We start from the raw sequence: 19336 nt of genomic DNA on the forward strand, positions 1-19336 counted from the left end.
CGTGATGGCTGATGTGTGAGGAAGATTCAGATATTGATAATGAGCATTGATTTTATTTCTTCCAAGTGAGCAATGCCCAAGAAATCCATTGGACGCTGTCCTTCAGGACCATAGACAGAGATAGACTACATAAGAAACTCACTGTCAAGCATATCAGTAAAACTACCACGATGCCACAGTGAATTTGGATATTCTTCCTTAAACAATTCCGAGTTATAAGTGTGAACACTGATGCACTGTGGGTGACTTTACATCTATTTAATGTCTAATTTCAGAATACAAAAATATCCTCTTGTGTATTGATGGGGCATTTGAAGCCAAATTGAGTCATTTAAAGCCAGTAGACTGCAAGCACATACAATAATCGTTGCTGCTGAAAACATAAAAAACAACAGAACCCTCACAGGTGCACAAGCACTAAGACTAAAGAAATGAAGTAATCTCCGGAGAAGAGTAACTTTTTTCCAAGATGCTTGATTTAAGCACTAGGGAATTATCTCTAAATAGTAGCAAAACAAAATAATCACAAATCTTTCTCAATACTCTGCAGAAGGATTTTTTTTAACATGGAAGATTATGAAAAAGAATCAGAGCAGAACTTTCAGAGGTATCAATACAAAAAAATCCCAAAGAAATTATTACATATTTCACTCACCAATGTTGACATCTGAGAAAAGTGTCCTGACAGCTCTTTGTTTGCAGGGGGCCTATCAGCATCAGCTTCATCCACACTCACTAAACTTTGACTCATGGCTTGCATGTTCTTCATGTCACTTTTTCGAGAGTCGATGGTCCTGCACACCTCGTAATTGTACACGTGTGGGAGTGTCCCCGTCCCCAAAGTATCTGAATACCGAGGCGGATAGTACGGTATGACGGGCAGGTTGGAGTGGTACAGGACGCGCGACTGTCTCCACCTGTGCACTTTGACTGCGATGATGAGCAGCAAGCAGGAGATGAAAAGGAAGGAGACCACAGCCAATGCCAAGATTAAGTAAAAAGTCAGTTTGTCATTGTACTCCTTGTCGTGCATGCTCAAGTCAGTGAACTCCGAGAGCACCTCAGGGAAGCTGTCGGCCACCGCCACGTTCACAATGACTGTGGCTGAACGAGAGGGCTGCCCGTTGTCCTCCACCACAACAGTCAGTCTTTGTTTGACAGCATCTTTATCAGTCACTTGGCGGACAGTTCGGATTTCTCCATTGTGGAGGCCCACTTCAAACAGTGCCCTGTCTGTGGCTTTGTGTACTTGATAGGAGAGCCAGGCATTCTGGCCAGAGTCCACATCCACGGCCACCACTTTGGTCACCAGGTAGCCCACGTCGGCCGAACGAGGCACCATTTCGGCCAGTAGCGAGCCGCCCGTCTGCACCGGGTACAGCACCTGAGGGGCATTGTCGTTCTGGTCCTGGATCAGGATGCGAACGCTCGCGTTGCTGCTGAGAGGAGGGGAACCTCCATCCTGCGCTCTGACCACCAATTCAACTTGTTTAATTTGCTCATAATCAAATGATCGGACGGCAATGAGAACACCAGTTTCAGAATTTAAAGAAACAAAAGTTGAAACTGGACTGCCACTAATCTGTGTGTCCTCTAAAAGATAAGATAATCTTGCATTTTGATTCCAATCAGCGTCTCGAGCAGTGACAGCAAATATGGAAACGCCTGGAGAATTATTCTCTACCACATAAGCGGAATAAACATTTTTATCAAATATGGGTGCATTGTCATTCACGTCTGAGATTTTAAGATGTAACTTTGTAGAGCTAGAAAGTGGAGGTGTTCCGAGATCAGTGGCTGTAATTGTTATGTTATATTGTGAAACAGATTCTCTATCAAAAAAATGATCTGAAATTAAATTATAATAGTTTGTCAGCGATGTCTCCAATTTAAAGGGAAGTTTTCCATCAACGAAACAATTAATTTGTCCATTTCTATCAGAATCAACATCTTTTATGTTAAGAATTGCAATTGTTGCACCAGGGGGTGAATCCTCAGACAGAGGACTGGAAAATGATTTTATATTTATTACTGGAGCATTGTCATTTACATCAATAACATCAAATATAACTTTACTGGTCCCAATCAGCCCACCTTGATCCTTTGCTTCCACCCTCACTTCATACTTCCTGTTTTTTTCATAATCAATATGACCAGAAACATAGATTGTGCCAGTTTCTTCATGAATATTAAATATATTGGCAGCACTTCCTTTTGTTTTTGACAAACTGTAAGAGATGAGTCCAAATGGACCACTGTCAGCATCTGTAGCATTTACTGTAATTACACTGGTGCCTTTCAGTGTGTTTTCCATAACATAAGCTTTGTATTCTGATTGATTAAAAACTGGCCGGTTGTCATTTGCATCTAAAACGTTTATTTCTATATTTACGGTGCCAGATCTCTGTGGTGTCCCTCCATCAAGTGCAATTAATTTTAAAGACAAACGCGGATATCGCTCTCGGTCTAAAGGCTTCTGGAGCACCATTTCAACATATTTACTGCCATCCGGATTTGCATGCTGATTTAGGATAAAATTGTCGTTTGGTGACAAAATGTAATTTTGCAATGCGTTCGGCCCCACATCTTGATCCTCTGCACTCTGCAGGGGAAATTGCACACCAACTGCAGCAGATTCACTTATTTCAAAGGTTAGGGGTTTTTCTTTATTTGGAAAGACAGGGGCGTGATCATTTATATCCAAAATCTCAACGATTATTCCGTGCAGTTCTAAAGGATTTTCTAGAATGATCTCAAAGCTGAAGCTGCATGGCGTCACATCTCCGCAAAGCTGCTCTCGGTCTATTCTTTCACTGACGACCAAGAGCCCTTTGTCTGTTTTCAGCTCCGTGTATTGAATGTTGTCTTCTGTCAAGATGCGAGCTCGCCCAGCTATGAGTCTCTTCATGTCCAAACTGAGATCCTGTGCCACATTTCCAATCACGGAGCCTTTCTTCATCTCTTCTGGTATAGAATAACGAATCTGACCACCTACCGTGGTAACCAAATGAAGCAAAAACATCAGCGTCCCCGCTTGACGTCGCCATCCATAAAACAATCCCCATTTTGCGCACGAGAAAGGGAAGGGTTCATACGTATCCATGATGACGAAAAATACAATGCAAGAAATAAGTCCTATAAAGTAATCAGGTCCCTGCATACGTCAGCTCTCAACAAGAAAATCAATGCAAGGTGGAGATCGTTGTTCTTTCACTTGCCCTCTTCGCCAACAAAAGACAGAAACTGCCTCGTCAATGGGGAGGACTGCAGGACAACGCGGAAATTCATATCCAAGCCAACAGCGTCCCTTAGAGTTTAAAATGTGCAAGAACGAGGACTGAGAAGCAGGGAGGGGGATGAACGCAACATGGAAGTATAGTCCGTTGTTTGTGGAGAAACATTAATAGAAAATGCTGCACAGAAGCTAAAAACTAAATTATCTTGAGAAAACAACCCCCGTAGATCTTTACATTTGCTACTAGGAATTCAAACTGAAGGAAAAAAAACAATCCGAATTTTATATATATATCGATATATTTCTGTCAAAATAATTTTGAAAGGAAGGCGTCTATTTTTTGTTCGGAGGTAAGATGGCCGTGTAAATGTCACCCCAAATTATTTGTTGTTATTTTTTTATAATAAAGAAAAGAACTCAGTAAGCGATACGATAGTGAACTGGCTCCCGTAGTGAACATTTTTTACTGTTGGTTTATTGGTTATTAAAATGCATGCACATAAGCTGTTTTCCTTTCGTTTCTGTTTAACGCTACATGAAACGTAACTTGTCAATTTTGTGCAATACCCGAAATTCAATTTAACTTATCTCCTTTGTTTATTTGGGGGGTGGGGTGGGGTCGGATTTCTGGTGAATATGACTTGCCCATCCTGTTTTGGGGATTATTTTTTTTTTGGGACATTTGTGAGCACGCAGTTTTTGTTCATATGCGGTGTGTCAGTAGTTGTAATTGGTCAAACTATTGTATTTGATCGCATGCAGAGTCAAGTCAGCTTCAAACATTTCCAGCACCATGGACGACAATAAACGTCCGATCTCATCGACTTATCATAACTTATCTGATCAATTAATAGTGCACATTTTTATTATGTTATTAAATACTTCAATAAGATTACTTAAGTTATGACATGCATGTTAATCACGTGTGCTGCCAGTTAATACGAAACCATTTTGACTCAAAACAAAATTAAACTGCATCGTTTTCAATTTCTGATTTGGCTGCAAAACAATGGTGAACTTTTCTAGGTTCTCGTTACATTACATGAGACAATATCAAATGAAAAAGGTGAAAAACATCACTCACCAAGGTTGACATCTGGGAAAAGTCTCCTGACATCTGCTTGTTGCAATTAGACATATCGGCATCGGCTCCATCCACACTCACTAAACTCTGACTCATGGCTTGCATGTTCTTCATGTCACTTTTTCTAGAGTCGATGGTCCTGCAAACCTCATAATTGTACACGTGAGGGAGGGTCCCTGTCCCCAAAGTATCCGAGTACCGAGGTGGATAGCACGGGATGACGGGCAGGTTGGAGTGGTACAGGACACGCGACTGTCTCCACCTGTGCACTTTGACTGCGATGATGAGCAGCAAGCAGGTGATGAAGAGGAAGGAGACCACAGCCAGCGCCAAAACTAAGTAAAATGTCAGCTTGTCATTGTACTCTCTGTCGTGCATGCTCAAGTCAGTGAACTCCGAGAGCACCTCAGGGAAGCTGTCGGCCACTGCCACGTTCACAATGACTGTGGCTGAACGAGAGGGCTGCCCATTGTCCTCCACTACAACAGTCAGTCTTTGTTTGACAGCATCTTTATCAGTCACTTGGCGGACTGTTCGGATTTCTCCATTATGGAGGCCCACTTCAAACAGCGCCCTGTCTGTGGCTTTGTGGACTTGATAGGAGAGCCAGGCGTTCTGGCCAGAGTCCACGTCCACAGCCACCACTTTGGTCACCAGGTAGCCAACGTCGGCTGAACGAGGAACCATTTCGGCCAGAAATGAACCGCCTGTCTGCACCGGGTACAGGACTTGAGGGGAGTTGTCGTTCTGGTCCTGGATAAGGATGCGAACGCTCACGTTGCTACTGAGGGGAGGGGAGCCTCCATCCTGAGCTCTGACAATAAATGTTAGCTCTTTGATTTGCTCATAGTCATATGAGCGAACTGCACTAATAATTCCACTTTCTGAATTTACAGACACGAATTCACTAATTGGACTTCCTCCTATTTCACTTTGCTCCAACATGTAGGATACACGAGCATTCTGATTTTCATCTGGGTCTTTGGCAATTACACTCAAAACAGAAACTCCTGGGGAGTTGTTTTCTGCAATGTTTGCACTATGAATGCCGACCGGAAACACAGGAGCGTTGTCATTGACGTCTGACACTTTCAAACTAAAATTATTTTTTGTGGAGAGGGGAGGCGAGCCAGCATCTGACGCAACAATTGTGATGTTATATTCTGACACACTTTCACGATCCAAATCAGCATCAGTCATTAATGCAAAATAATTTCTCATATTGGATTTAATTCTAAATGGAACGCGGCCTTCTATTGCGCACCTCACGTGACCGTTTTCACCAGAATCCAAGTCTTTTACATTGATGATACCAATAGTGGCACCAACGGGGGAATCCTCTGACACGGGACTGGTGAAAGACATTACATTAATGAGAGGGGCATTATCATTTAAATCCATTATTTCTATTTCGACTTTTGTAGACTCAGTAAGCCCACCTTCATCTTTAGCTTCAACCATGAATTCTAGTTTTTTGTCATTTTCGTAATCTATTTTATTTGCTACATATATACATCCTGTCACCCCATCAATATAAAACAAATTCGTTATGTCTGCATTTGATTTTGAAAATGAGTATGTTACTTTTCCATACGAACCGCTATCTGCGTCAGTGGCATTCACGGTCAGAATATGGGTGCCTTTTGGCGCATTTTCAAATAACTTCGCTTTATAATTAGTTTGATTGAATACGGGAGCATTATCATTCACATCTAAAATGGTAATTTCTATATTTACTGTACCTGATCTCTGTGGATTTCCACCATCCACAGCCACCAATTTTAAGACGAGTCGCGGCTGTTCTTCTCTGTCTAAAGCTTTCTGAAGCACCATTTCTGCATGTTTTATGCCCCCTGGACTGGCGTGTTGTTTTAAAACGAAATTATCACTCGGAGTTAAAATGTAATTTTGGACGTTATTTGCATCTACGTCAGCATCGTGAGCATTCTCTAAAATAAAACGGGAGCCAAGCGCTGCCAATTCACTTATTTCAAATCGCAAATGGTTATTTTTAAAGGTAGGAGCATTGTCATTTACGTCTAACACTTCGATGGTCACGGGATGCAATTCCATGGGGTTTTCCAATAAGATCTCAAAGGTGAAGCTGCACGGCGTCACGTCTCCACACAGCTGCTCTCGATCTATCCTCTCGTGGACAACCAGGAGCCCTTTGTCCGCCCTCAGCTCAGCGTACTGGACGTTGTCCCCTGTCACGATGCGGGCCCGCCCAGAACGGAGTCTTTTCAGATCCAAACCAAGATCCTGGGCCACATTTCCGATGAGCGAGCCTTTTTTCATCTCCTCAGGGATTGAGTAGCGGATTTGCCCTTGCGTTGCATTTAAAAACACACACCAAAAGACAAAGACGCTGGCCACCCATCTGCCAAAATATCGCCGTCGTATTCCATTTCTGAAATGATTAATTTCAAACTCCATGTCCAAAAAAAGATGAAGAAAAAAAAGAAAAATGATCAATTCGAAAAAAAGAAACGAAAATAAGACAGGCGTTGCTTCGACGCAAAGGTCCGCCGTTCACTCAGGATCTCATTTGTCAAATGGCTGGATCTCAGACTTGGGAGCTGCACCATCACGCAGTACAGACATATTCATTTCACATGTAACAGCGCCACTTGGAGGCTAATATATGAAATTAAGGTAGTTTGACCCAAATAATTTTTAAAAATCCTCTTTGTATGATCACAAGTAGAAAATCAGAAAAATCCTTTCTTAGTTTTGCAAAAATTCTATTTTGCAGTCATGAAGTAAATAAAATGGCATATCTGTGGCGATAGTCTCGACAGAAAATGGATGTACAGTTGCCAAAAAAGATGTGTGACTAGGCCAATAATTCCACAGCCTTTCGTGGCTTCAGCTTTATTTCAGCACCATGGATAGCGAAAGAGAACTCCAAGTTCTCATGGTTATTTTTTTTCCAAGCAAGAAATTCAAGATAAATAAAAACAGCAGTTGCTGTTTAGTCTTGGCCAGTATTAACTACACAGCAAAGTCAACAATAAAAGTAGAAGATTAAATAATAAAACGAAAGTAGAATAAAAGGGCTTCCAAAACCAAGTTTGAACCGACGCTGCATGCTTTGTTCACATCCTCAAGATCCTGACAGAAAATATAAAAAAAAAAAAACACTTTTTATACTTTGTTTTTTACTTTTTTTTTTTTTTTTGCATCTCAGTAAAGAGTTGTTGCCAATGGTGAGTTGTTCAGACACATTCATAAGATATACTAATATACCAAATATACCACTGCTATGTATGCTTTTCAGATACGTAGAGCTATTTCTTTGCCAAACCCACGAATGTTAATCAAATCACCACCCTGCACGAGTGGCTCATTCCTATGAATGAATGGATGTCCAAAAAGTTCTTCATTTGAAAAACGGACAAAACAGAACTTCTTTTAATAGGCCTTTGAATCTGTGCCACTTCTACGACACAGTGTAGTGTGGTCCACTGCACCAGAACCTACAAAACCTACTCACTTGCTCGCTCGCAGATTTCTTTTAGGAAAAGCTGGACCATGGTCATTTGCACCTTGTATCTTGATCGTGATGGAAAATACCTCAAGTGGGTCTTCCAGGACAATTTCCATAGCAAAGCTACTTGAGAAGACATAAGTACTGGCTGTCTTCATCAATAATAAGCCAAGCTCGAGCGCAGAAACCAACATTTTCACATCTAAGTGTTTGCAACGTTCTCTACAAAGACCTCCTTCCTCGTTTTTTTTGGAACGTATTTGTCTGGTGACCGCAGCTATAATGCAGAACAACAGAATGGAGATGCTCTAATGCACCTTCAATGTGTTACTTGGGAGAAATAATCACAAATACTGAAGTATAGGCAAAGTGTCTTATAACATTAAACTATGTTTGTTAAGCATTGTTCACACAAGCTCATGACAAATGCAGCAATATTCTAATGCTGCTTGCATTACTTACCTTAAAGGGTCATGGACTGGTTGAGGTGCTTTCACAGCTGATACAACAGCACCACCAACAGAGATTAAGTAAAATAATACACCAATCAGTGCTCCAAAGTTGCAATAGAGTATACAAGTAAAATATTCATAATTAATTATTTACTATGTTTTATTTTAATCAATCAATATTATTATTAATATTATATATTAATGTATATATTAATATTATTGTTTGTATTATAAATTAATAAAAATACTAACAATAATAATAATAGTAATGAATAATAATAATAATAATTATAAGATAGATAGATAGATAGATAGATAGATAGATAGATAGATAGATAGATAGATAGATAGATAGATAGATAGATAGATAGATAGATAGATAGATAGATAGATAGATAGATAGATAGATAGATAGATAGATAGATAGATAGATAGATAGATAGATAGATAGATAGATAGATAGATAGATAGACTGACATGTCTATACAGGACCTATATAGATGTGGCGCTGATCGGAGAGCAGTGACCTACATTCAGAGGAATTAACATTCCGCTGGAAATGAACAAGCAGCCATACACAGTGAAAGTCTGCTGACAATATTTTTGCAACACTGAGCCAGAAAAGGGAACCATGGCAGAGCTTCCCATTTCTGTGTGCGCTCCATTTCAGCATACTACTGCAGAGCACACCCTTGTGCACATCATGATGGTGCATTATTAAAGCAGAGTCTGCACAGCAACAGCAGGCAGAGTTATTAATATTCATGTAGCTTACGCTGGGAACATATTTTCACCCAATAGGATGACTTTTTCTGCATACATTACATGACTGCACAGGGTGACTTACAGTCAGTGTAATGCTTGTGATGGAACCATTTTCCTCTGAATGTGATGACTGATAAACATGTTTGCTGGCACAGTGAGTTGTGTGAAAAAAAGGCTCAAGCAAAAATATTGCACAGATGGAAGCACATTCTGGGTCAACTGGTATTCTATTGATCGTGTCAGTTAATCAATACTGTTGATGAGGCTGACACTTGTGTGATATTTTAACAGGAGCAGAATGCATGTGAGTGCTGAAATAATTGAAAATGTGCTTACCTGTGGGTCCACATTAGAAGGTTCATTGACGGGAGAGACCAAAAGAAAAAAGAGAACAAAGAAAAAAGCGTTAGTATTAAGCCCAATGACAATTTCTGCATCAAAAATAATGTTGTCATATGAAATGATGCAGACAGAAAAATCACAAACAGTGGGGGTGTGAACATTCTGTGATGACCTTAAGTGTTAGATAAGGGGTAAACAGGATTAAGGTCTTAATATGAGTGTTTTTATGTTTACAAGACTATTTTCCTTTAACTTCACATGTTCAATATGTGCTGTAATGAGAGGAAGTAGAAACCCTTAACAATGCTGATATTGTACATCAGCGATCATCAACTGGAAACTGCAAAAACTGAGACTTTAAAAGCTAAATTTGCCTTCAGGTTGTAATGAAATGGAAACAAGATACAAGCAATAAACATCAAGTCATAATGTTATGCCATTTATTTATTTATTGACTTAGCATTTTTATTTGAGGATCTTGCCCCCAAGGTGACTGCCCGGTAAAATTCTGACCCTCTGACAAATATAAATATAGTTGGTGACCCCTGCTGTACATTGGCGTTCCCTTTGAAAATCCCTAATGCATTGGGAAAAAAAAATGGAGTTGGTTTCCTTCACAAGTCACAAAAATGTCAACTAATCGCCTTGTGTTGACCTAAATGTGAAACAGAATTTTTGGCAAAACATTAAAAGTTCTCCCAACTTGTCATCAACCTACAATCCTCATATCAGTAATGCAGCATTTTATGAATATGAGCCGGATAATTCAGAAATTGGTGTTTTTCGTTTTTGCTTGTTTTTTGTTGTTGTCGTTTTTTCGCAATCTAACCATAGTTTAATTTGGAGCACATGTGCAAGCCACATGACTACACATGAGCACATTTCTCTCTGCTTCACTACCCTGCCCACACAGATTTTGATAACACATAGCATGAATCTGCCATATTACACTTGAAGCACTGATATGATAGTGAGTGTTAACTTTAATCCTCAACCTTTAACCAATATTATGACATTCTAATAATTTTTGGCTGCATGTGTGTAAGTTGTGTCTTATTATACCTTGTTGAAAAGAGTCAGACAAATTTTTTTTAGAAAATCAAATTTTATTTAAATATTTATTCAGCTGTTAAATCATTCTATCACGATATAATAATAAATACATAACACAACAAATACTGATGTAATTTGATGCATTATTATGGGTCAAGATTTAAAAGGTAACAGCTCTGACCTGTGTGCACAAGACAAGGATGAGGCAAAAAGACTGAGACATGCTAAAAACTGATCATTACAAAATGAGAAGGGGGAAAAAAGATATTTTGTATTTGTAAAGGACAAAAAAGGAGAGTTGGAGTCTGGTGAACTTGAAATTACAAGCTGTATCATGCTGGTTGAGGAATCTTTTACAGGTCTGACAGTCCACTCAAAATGTTTTTTATTGAAGTAAATGAGATAAAAATAGAAACAGTTGAGAAAATATTGCAGAAGAGACCTCATCTTACTGCCATAAAAGATCATTAAAACCTGACTAACATTACAAGAAAAAAAGTAATCAGTAGCACGGTACTTAATTAACAAACACAACACAAAGCAATTATGAGTTATAATTTGAGACTATTTTAGTTGATTGCTTCATATACTTATTTTCAAGATGAATAAATCCATGCATTAATACAGAACATAATTCCACGTATTAAAAATATTTAATGATGCCATGTCATATCTTAACAGTTTGTGATCACAATTTGCATACACAGGCCGCACCTCCAGAATTATTTAATTTACAATACTTTTGTTATGGCTGCACTTTGTAAAGATGTTGAATTGTACTGCATCAAGATGTCATGCATAGTTTAGGATAATAGAATACTGTATTTATATAAGTCATATTACAAATGTCTAACACCAAACGGTGTGCAGCCTCAATTGAATAGCTGGCGAGTGCCTTTTTTTTTCATTTTGTTCACAAAACAGAGGCAATACAAAATGTCTACAAACCCCTCTATAAACCCAGATTTTAGATAAATAATTTCAAAACCTTATCCACCATAAATGTGATCTGTACAATGCAATTGGACAACAAATGTGATGGGAAGTAAATATAAATTCTGATAATATGGTTGCACAAGTGTGCACGATTCAAAGTCCCTCGGATTAACTACAAATAAAGTTCAGATGTTCAAGTACGCTTTTTCAGACATCTTTCTTTCTAGCAGAAGCCTCAAGTTTTTCTGTAAAGAAAACTACTAATTCCCTCAATGTTGAAAATTGGCAAAAACAACTTTTGAACTGATTATCTTGGTCTTATTTTTGATCACAGAAAACCTGTCATTTCAGCACGGGTATTTAGACCTTTTTACAACTACTGCACGTGCAATAATTGCAGTCAGTTTTCAAGCGATCACATAACAAGGATGTGAGGGACCGGCCCTCACCTTTAGAGTAGATCTGTCGGCACTCGTGCGCCTAAGTGTGTTCTTTTGATAAGCCGCGCTCCTTTTCTTTAGCGTGTCAGTATCCGTGTTTGAACCAAAGCGAAAGTCACCTCTCCATGAGCCGGTGGTCAGAAACGGATCAAAGCGATCGTCTTTCAGCAATGTCCCACAGCGACTAAAATCTGTAAAACTAGGTGGATAGTACGTGGTGGGGAAAACAGGGAGGCTGGCACTAGTCGAACGGTACACGTAGCTACGGCGACAAAGCTTATAATAAAACACTCCGATGATTAAAAGGATTAAGAGAAAAGAAACGGTGAAGAGGGCAATTATCAAATAAAGCCTCAAGCTATCGCTGCCCTGAGATTCCTCAGCCAGCTCAAAGAGTTCATGTAGAACTGGCAACCCCTCGCCAATGGCGATGCTAACGGTGGCCGTGGCAGAAAGAGACACCGGCCCATTATCTGTTACCACAATAACGACTGTTTGTTTGGGTTCATCAAGCTCCATAAAGGCTCGCGTGGTTCTAATTTCGCCTGTGTGTAAACCCACCATAAACAAATTTGGCTGCGTTTCTTTGATTATTCTGTAAGATAACCACGCGTTGTGGCCCGAGTCAGCGTCTACGGCCACCACCTTGGTCACTAAATAACCTCTTGGCGCTTCAAGGGGAACTACATCCTCAGCAATGAAGGCTTGTACAGGATATAGGACAACTGGCATGTTGTCATTTTGGTCTTTGATAAAAACATTGACAGTGCAGGTGGTGGTGAGTTGGGGGTCACCTCCGTCTCGGGCCTCCACTTTGATTTGGAAATAAACTGACTGCTCGTAATCGAATAGCCGCGATGTGAAAAGCTCGCCCGTTTCCATGTTAATGGTAAGGAAGGAGGAAACGTCCAGATTTGTCTCTTTTGATATTTGGTAATTTAATTTAGCATTGGACGGATCGTCTATGTCCTGGGCCGTTACTTTCATAACAAACGTGCCAACAGGTTGGTTTTCCAAGATGTTGGCAGTGTACTCGCGCTGTGTAAAAATGGGAGGGTTGTCATTTACATCGGTAAGCACGATTGATAAAACTTTTTTGCTCTCCAGTGAAGGAGAGCCTGAGTCAGTGGCAGTTATGGTAATGTTATACTCCGATTGAACCTCTCTGTCTAGTTTCCCAGCTGTCACTAACATATAATAGTTTTTCACCTCCGATACAATTTGAAATGGGACATTGTCAGGAATCGAACATGTGACGTGTCCGCTATTTCCCGTGTCCATGTCATAAATATTGATGAGGGCCACCATCGTTCCAGGTTTGGAATCTTCCAGTATGTTAGCTGACGCCGACTTGATTTCAATCACAGGTTTGTTGTCATTGACATCGATGACATCGATGATGAGTTTGCAGTGGGAGGCCTGGCCGCCTCCGTCTTTAGCTTGCACATCCAACTCGTGAGAACTCGCCTCCTCGTAGTCAATGACACCTGCCACTCGAACTTCACCACTCCGTGGGTCAATGTCAACAACTCCTCTGGTCTTGTCCGTCAGGTGACTGAAAGAGTATGTTATCTCTCCATAGAGGCTGTCATCCAAGTCTGTGGCATTCAGTTGTGCTATTAAAGTTCCTGTGACAGAGTTCTCCGGTACAGATGCTCTGTAAAGGCGCTGGCTGAACACTGGGACATTATCATTGGAGTCCAAAACACGGATACGGATAGAAGCGGTACCAGTTCTGGCTGGACTTCCCCTGTCGATGCCATTGATTTTCAGCACATGCTCAGCTTGTGTTTCTCGGTCTAACGCCTTTTTCAGAACAAGCTCTGGATATGAGTTGCCATTTATTTGGGTACTCATTTCCAGGCCAAAATGATCGTTGGGACTCAGTTTGTATTCACTGATGGAGTTTGTGCCCAGATCAGGGTCATGCGCACTCTCCAGGGGAAAACGTCTCCCAAGAACGGTGGACTCCACCAAATCAAGGTTGATCTCCTGTGCAGCAAACACTGGAGTATTGTCGTTTATGTCGGCAATGTCTAAAAGTAGGCTGAATGCTTGAAGAGGATCCTCAAATAAAAGCTGATGTTGGATGGTGCACACGCTGCCTTGCGCACAGAGCTCCTCTCGGTCAATCCGTTGACTGATCAAAAGATTGCCTGATGGCAGATCCAGTTCACACAGCTGACTGGTTCCGTCTGCAACAACACGGGCACGGCGAGCATTGAGCTCCCTCGCTTCCACACCGAGATCTCGCGCAACGTTCCCAATCACAGAACCCGGCTGCATCTCCTCTGGAAGGACATAACGCACCTCTCCAGATGACACAGAAAAAATCAAACAAAAAAAGAATAATTCCCTCCAGTGTTCAAAGTTGATTCTCCGGTCCATTTTTAGAGATTCTCTCCGATGTTCATAAGCCGTCGAAAACAGAGCTAAATCCTAAACACGCTCCTGAAAATGTCGAACTGAAAATTATGCTGCAATCCGACGCTTCCCTGCGTCTCTAGCCGAGTTACTCATGCTCTATTAGGGAAGCTGTCAGCTTGGATTCTCTCTTTCCATTTCATCTCTCTCTCTCTCTCTCTCTGCTGCTTTCTCTCTCTCCCTCTCCAAACACCCACTCATGTACTTTTTTTCTCTGCCTCTATCACACACAAGTGCACACGCGCGTACACGAGCACACTCATGCACACACGCACACACACATACTTTTCCTCTGCCTCCATCACACAAACATGCACATAGAGAGACTTACACGCATGTTCTTGCTCTCACCCAATGCTCCAGTTTCACTGACACAGTTACAGCAGAACACGCCATAGATGACTCAAATATTCAAAGAGCGTCGCCACGAGGTCGAGTGGGACAATTACAAGAGAAATGCAGAATGTTTGCACCACAGAGATGACTTCCTGGTCAACAAGCCCTCAGCTGCAAATTTATTGCAAAGCTATTTAGTAGGTGACGTGGATCTTCTACAGCCAATAAAATACTGTAAACAATGCAGAAGGAGGTCACGGATTGAATGTATTAAATCAAAAAAGAAAGAAATATATGAATGAGATGATTAAATGTTTTATTTCTAAATCTATCATCACAGTAAAAAATTAGCTATAGAGCTCTTGGATAAGTGATTGAGTCCATCCGCCATCCATTCATCAATAGCTGATCTTGCAACGCAACTAGTATTTTATGACGTTGTATTTGAAACACTACATTCAATGCAATATCAAATATAATATGTAAACATCTATTATATTATTTTTAAAGGTATTAGCTGTCCCATCTTAATGTGTACACAGTGGATAAAAAAAAAAGTCTACACATCCCTATTCAAATACCAGGTTTATTGTGTATGTGTGTATGTATGTACGTGTGCGCGTGTGTGTGTGTGTGTGTGCGCGTGCGCACGATGATGATAGAACTTATGTTCAAAAGAATCTTGAGTTAATTTCTCATTTGAATTCACTCTACTCCTTTCCTAGAAATGCCAGAAATGTAAATCGGACTTGGATTGATGGAGGGATAAAAATATGAAAATATTATTCATAAATCATTATTTGTACCTCGGGTGATCCTTGAACATCTCCAAACATCTCATCAAAGTCAGACGGACTTTTCTTCAGAGTCTGGTCAGCAGGCATTGTGTTGTCATTGTAAGAGGACACAAACTTAAAGTCACTGGTTCTGGAGCCTGTGGTCAAGTAGGCGTCATAGTTGTAGGTGCTGCGTAAAGTTCCCGTGCCGTCCACATCTGCGTAATTAGGAGGCAGATACGCACTGGGGATGGCAACTGCTCCATCAAACAACAGTCTGGGCTTTCTCCTGCGACAAAACCTCACAGCCAGGACCACCATCATGAAGGTCAGGAAAAAGGTGGACACGGACACCAGTGCGATGATCAGATAAGACGTCAGTTTAGAGTTCTTCTCGTCGTAAGAAATGTCCTTCAGCTCCGGCACCTCTGCCAAGTTGTCCGAAATAAGCAAATACATGGAGCAGGTGGCCGAGAGAGGGGGCTGTCCGTTATCTCTGACGGCCACAATCAGGTTCTGCTTCATGCTGTCAGACTCAGAAATGTCCCGCTGGGTCCTTATCTCTCCGCTGTGGAGACCGATGGTGAAAAGTCCGGCATCTGTGGACTTGAGGATGTGATAGGACAGCCAGGCGTTCTGGCCTGAGTCGCGGTCTACCGCGATCACTTTGGACACCACAGAGCCTCCGTGTGCAGCTTTGGGGACCAGCTCGGTCATGAAGGAGTTGCCCTCTGGGGCGGGGTACAGGATCTGAGGAGAGTTGTCGTTCACGTCCGAAATGAACACGCTGACGCTCACGTTGCTGCTCAATGGAGGAGAACCATTGTCTCTGGCCATGACGTTGACTTGGAAACTCCTCAGGTGTTCGTAATCAAAGGACCTGACGGCGTGGATTGCCCCCGTGTCTCCGTTGACAGACACGTAGGAGGACACTGGGGCACCGTTTACCTCAGCAGGTAAGAGGGAATAAATGACGGTGCCGTTTTGTCTCCAGTCGGGGTCTTGAGCACTGACAGAGCATAAAGTGGAGCCAGCTTTGTTATTTTCACTGACGTATGCGCTGTACGACTGCTCCTCAAACACAGGTGGGTTGTCGTTTATGTCTCCGACAGACAAGTGGACGCTCTTGGAGGAGGACAGAGGAGGAGAGCCCTCGTCAGTGGCGCTGATTGTAATGTTGTAGTCTGACACGAGTTCACGGTCCAGAAGTCCAGTTGTCACCAGAGAATAATAGTTTTTGATAGACGGAACTAACTTGAAGGGGACGTTTTGTTGAATGGAACAGCGCACCTGCCCATTCTTTTCAGAGTCTCTGTCCTGCACATTAATGATGCCCACCTCTGTGCCAGGGGACACGTTCTCTGCCACTGAATTAGACAGTGACTTCAAATTGATTCCAGGGGCATTGTCATTCACATCAGTGATGGAAATAATCACGTTTGCATAAGAAGACAGCCCAAGCCCATCTTTGGCTTTCAAACGCAATTCATATGATGTGCTTGTTTCATAGTCAACAGTGCCAGTTAAAGCTATTGCACCTATTTTACGATCAATGCTGAATAACTTCTTTACATCTTCTGTAACATGTCCAAAATCATAACTCACATTCCCATTCACCCCTTCATCTGCATCTGTTGCACGAACATTAATCACGATTGTACCCGGGGCAGAATTTTCAGGCAGACTGGCTTTGTAAACAGCCTGGCTGAACACCGGGGCATTATCATTAGCATCCAGCACAGTGACGTGTACGGCTACTGTGCCTGATCTCCGAGGAGAGCCGCCATCTAAAGCAGTGAGAAGCAAATTCATCTCACTTTGCTTTTCACGGTCAAGTTCTTTATCAAGCACAAGCTCTATTGTGTTACCACTGACAGACAAAATAAAATTATCATTTTTCTTTAGGATGTACTGCTGCACTGAATTTTGTCCTACGTCCGCATCGTGCGCTTCTTCAATCACAAAACGAGCTCCCCTGTCAGCTGACTCATGTATCTCCAACTCAATTAAGTCATCATTAAACAATGGTGCGTTATCATTTATATCTTGAATATGCAAATTAATTCGATGGAGCTCCAGTGGATTCTCCAGGACAATTTCCTGTTTGAGGACGCATGAAGCCTTATTGCCACAAAGACCCTCTCTGTCAATCCTGTCGGCCACAATCAGCTCTCCGTTTTGCGCGTTTAAATCACAATAAAGCTTCCTGCCCCTGTCGGCGTCGATGCGCGCTTTTCTGCTGGACAGCGCGCTCGCCTCCAATCCGAGATCCTTGGCTAAATTCCCAATCACCGATCCTCGTTTCATCTCCTCGGGAAAGGAAAAGCTCACGTCTCCGAGTACAGGATGCAGCAAAAGGAAAAGGAAATAAAACGGGCACGATCGCAACATTTTAGAATCCATCATGGAAGCCTCCCGAACGGAATGGAGAACAATGTGGTCTACAAAATCACCCACACGCATGCACAATGTCAGTCCAGTGTAAATGAAAAAGGGCGTTCAACAATTTAAAGGCTGGTCTATTGCGCCACCGTGAGTTGAAGTTAATGTAAACACAGACGATATATTTTTTTAATATAAAACTGGTAATTATACCGTGTGTATTAAATATTACAGCTGCAGACGCTAACTGGTAGTAGTCACTAAGCATAAACAAATAAATAAATGAATTAACTATAACTTAACTATAAATGTACTTTATGGATCTCTTAAAAGAGTGAGGGCTGCACTTACTCTTACTCTATAGGATATTTTCACTTGTATTACTATTATTAGTAGTATTGTCATTGTAATGGGGTTTCACACTTGTTCATATGTAACTCAGAAAAGGTATCTGGAAATATGATTCACATTTATCAAGCCTTAAATTGTTCAAATACTGGTTTGCTATTTTTATCTGATGACAAAATGTTAATGCAACCACTAGGAAACGACAAATCAGTGGATTATTTTTTTCAACTGAGATCAGCCACACAACAACAGCCAATACGATGAACACATCTATTAAATTACTGTTGGCTATAGATGCAGTAGGTGTATTATTTTCAAGGCAGATAGTCAAATCCATAATCTTACCAGACTACATCACAAGATTTACAAAGTCATCACTAACAAACAAAGGAACTACTCGGGATTTGGGACCCTGTGAGACAAAACCCCTTTGGGGCCTGTCACTTCAATGCCACAAATTGAAAATATCATTTATAGGCCCCCTGTCAGCCATGGACTTGATCACAGTTTTCCATTTTATGGCACCCCAGATTCAAAACTAACAAAATCATACACTGCTTTTATCTTTCAACGATGGCTGTATGATATACAGTACTGACCAATACAAACTGAGCAAACCGTTGCATAAAACAGGATAATTCTCTGATGTTGAACAGATGCTAAACAACGTGACCATGGTTTTTTTTTCCAATGTGTGTTTTAACTATCACTCCTAAGACCAGATGGTAACCCCTGGAAGTGTCATAGCTCTGAAAGCACTTGTGAGAAATGTAAAGAAACCAGAAGAAAATAAAAATATAAAGACCTTAGTAGATCTTTAGTTTGAGCTGCAGCTGACTGCCTCTGAAATACTCAACACCAATACAAACTCCAACTTTGCGTTGTCCACAAAACAAACACAGTAACATCCCATGTCCATTCTTGACAAAGAAAATAAAAGCAAACATACAGCATGTAAATGTGATATCAGCTACAAAAGACCAATTGATTAAGTCACTATGATGTCTTGTAGGAATAATATTTCAATTCATGAGAGGCTGGGTAAAAAAATATGAAAAATGGATGAAGTGGATATATGATTGTAACAAAAATAATGTGCCGCTACATGTGTTGATAATGATTGGAAATAAAACGTTCTCCAAATTTGTCTCAAACCTTGTCTCACAAAAGAATGAAAAGAAAATAGCAGATTACTGTTGTTCAAAATCTATCTACATTTTTTATTAATGGCAGGTTTTCGAACTGGGCTTAAAAAGGTCCAAACAATCATAAA

General features: G+C 41.0%; 2 protein-coding genes across 16 annotated transcripts in view; both read right to left on the reverse strand.

Moving 5' to 3' along the window:
• Positions 1–19336, reverse strand: part of LOC133154375 (protocadherin gamma-C5-like) — a 211091-nt gene that overhangs the window by 130018 nt on the left and 61737 nt on the right. The window contains exon 1 of one of the 15 annotated variants that reach the window (XM_061279100.1): positions 15364–17820. The exons of 12 other annotated variants lie outside the window; for them this stretch is intronic. In XM_061279100.1, coding sequence (XP_061135084.1) covers positions 15364–17796 — 2433 coding nt within the window. In that variant the 5' untranslated portion in view covers positions 17797–17820. Of the gene's footprint in view, positions 1–655; positions 3275–4319; positions 6855–15363; positions 17821–19336 lie in introns of those variants that run through there. 2 more of the 15 variants (XM_061279091.1, XM_061279035.1) reach the window with 2 other exon arrangements.
• LOC133154584 (protocadherin gamma-A2) lies at positions 10580–14768 on the reverse strand. Its single transcript, XM_061279407.1, has one exon. The coding sequence runs from the start codon at positions 14183–14185 to the stop codon at positions 11765–11767; it is 2421 nt and encodes an 806-aa protein (XP_061135391.1). The 5' UTR covers positions 14186–14768; the 3' UTR covers positions 10580–11764.

This window comes from Syngnathus typhle, linkage group LG1 (genome assembly GCF_033458585.1).
Source record: "Syngnathus typhle isolate RoL2023-S1 ecotype Sweden linkage group LG1, RoL_Styp_1.0, whole genome shotgun sequence".
NCBI lineage: Eukaryota > Metazoa > Chordata > Actinopteri > Syngnathiformes > Syngnathidae > Syngnathus > Syngnathus typhle.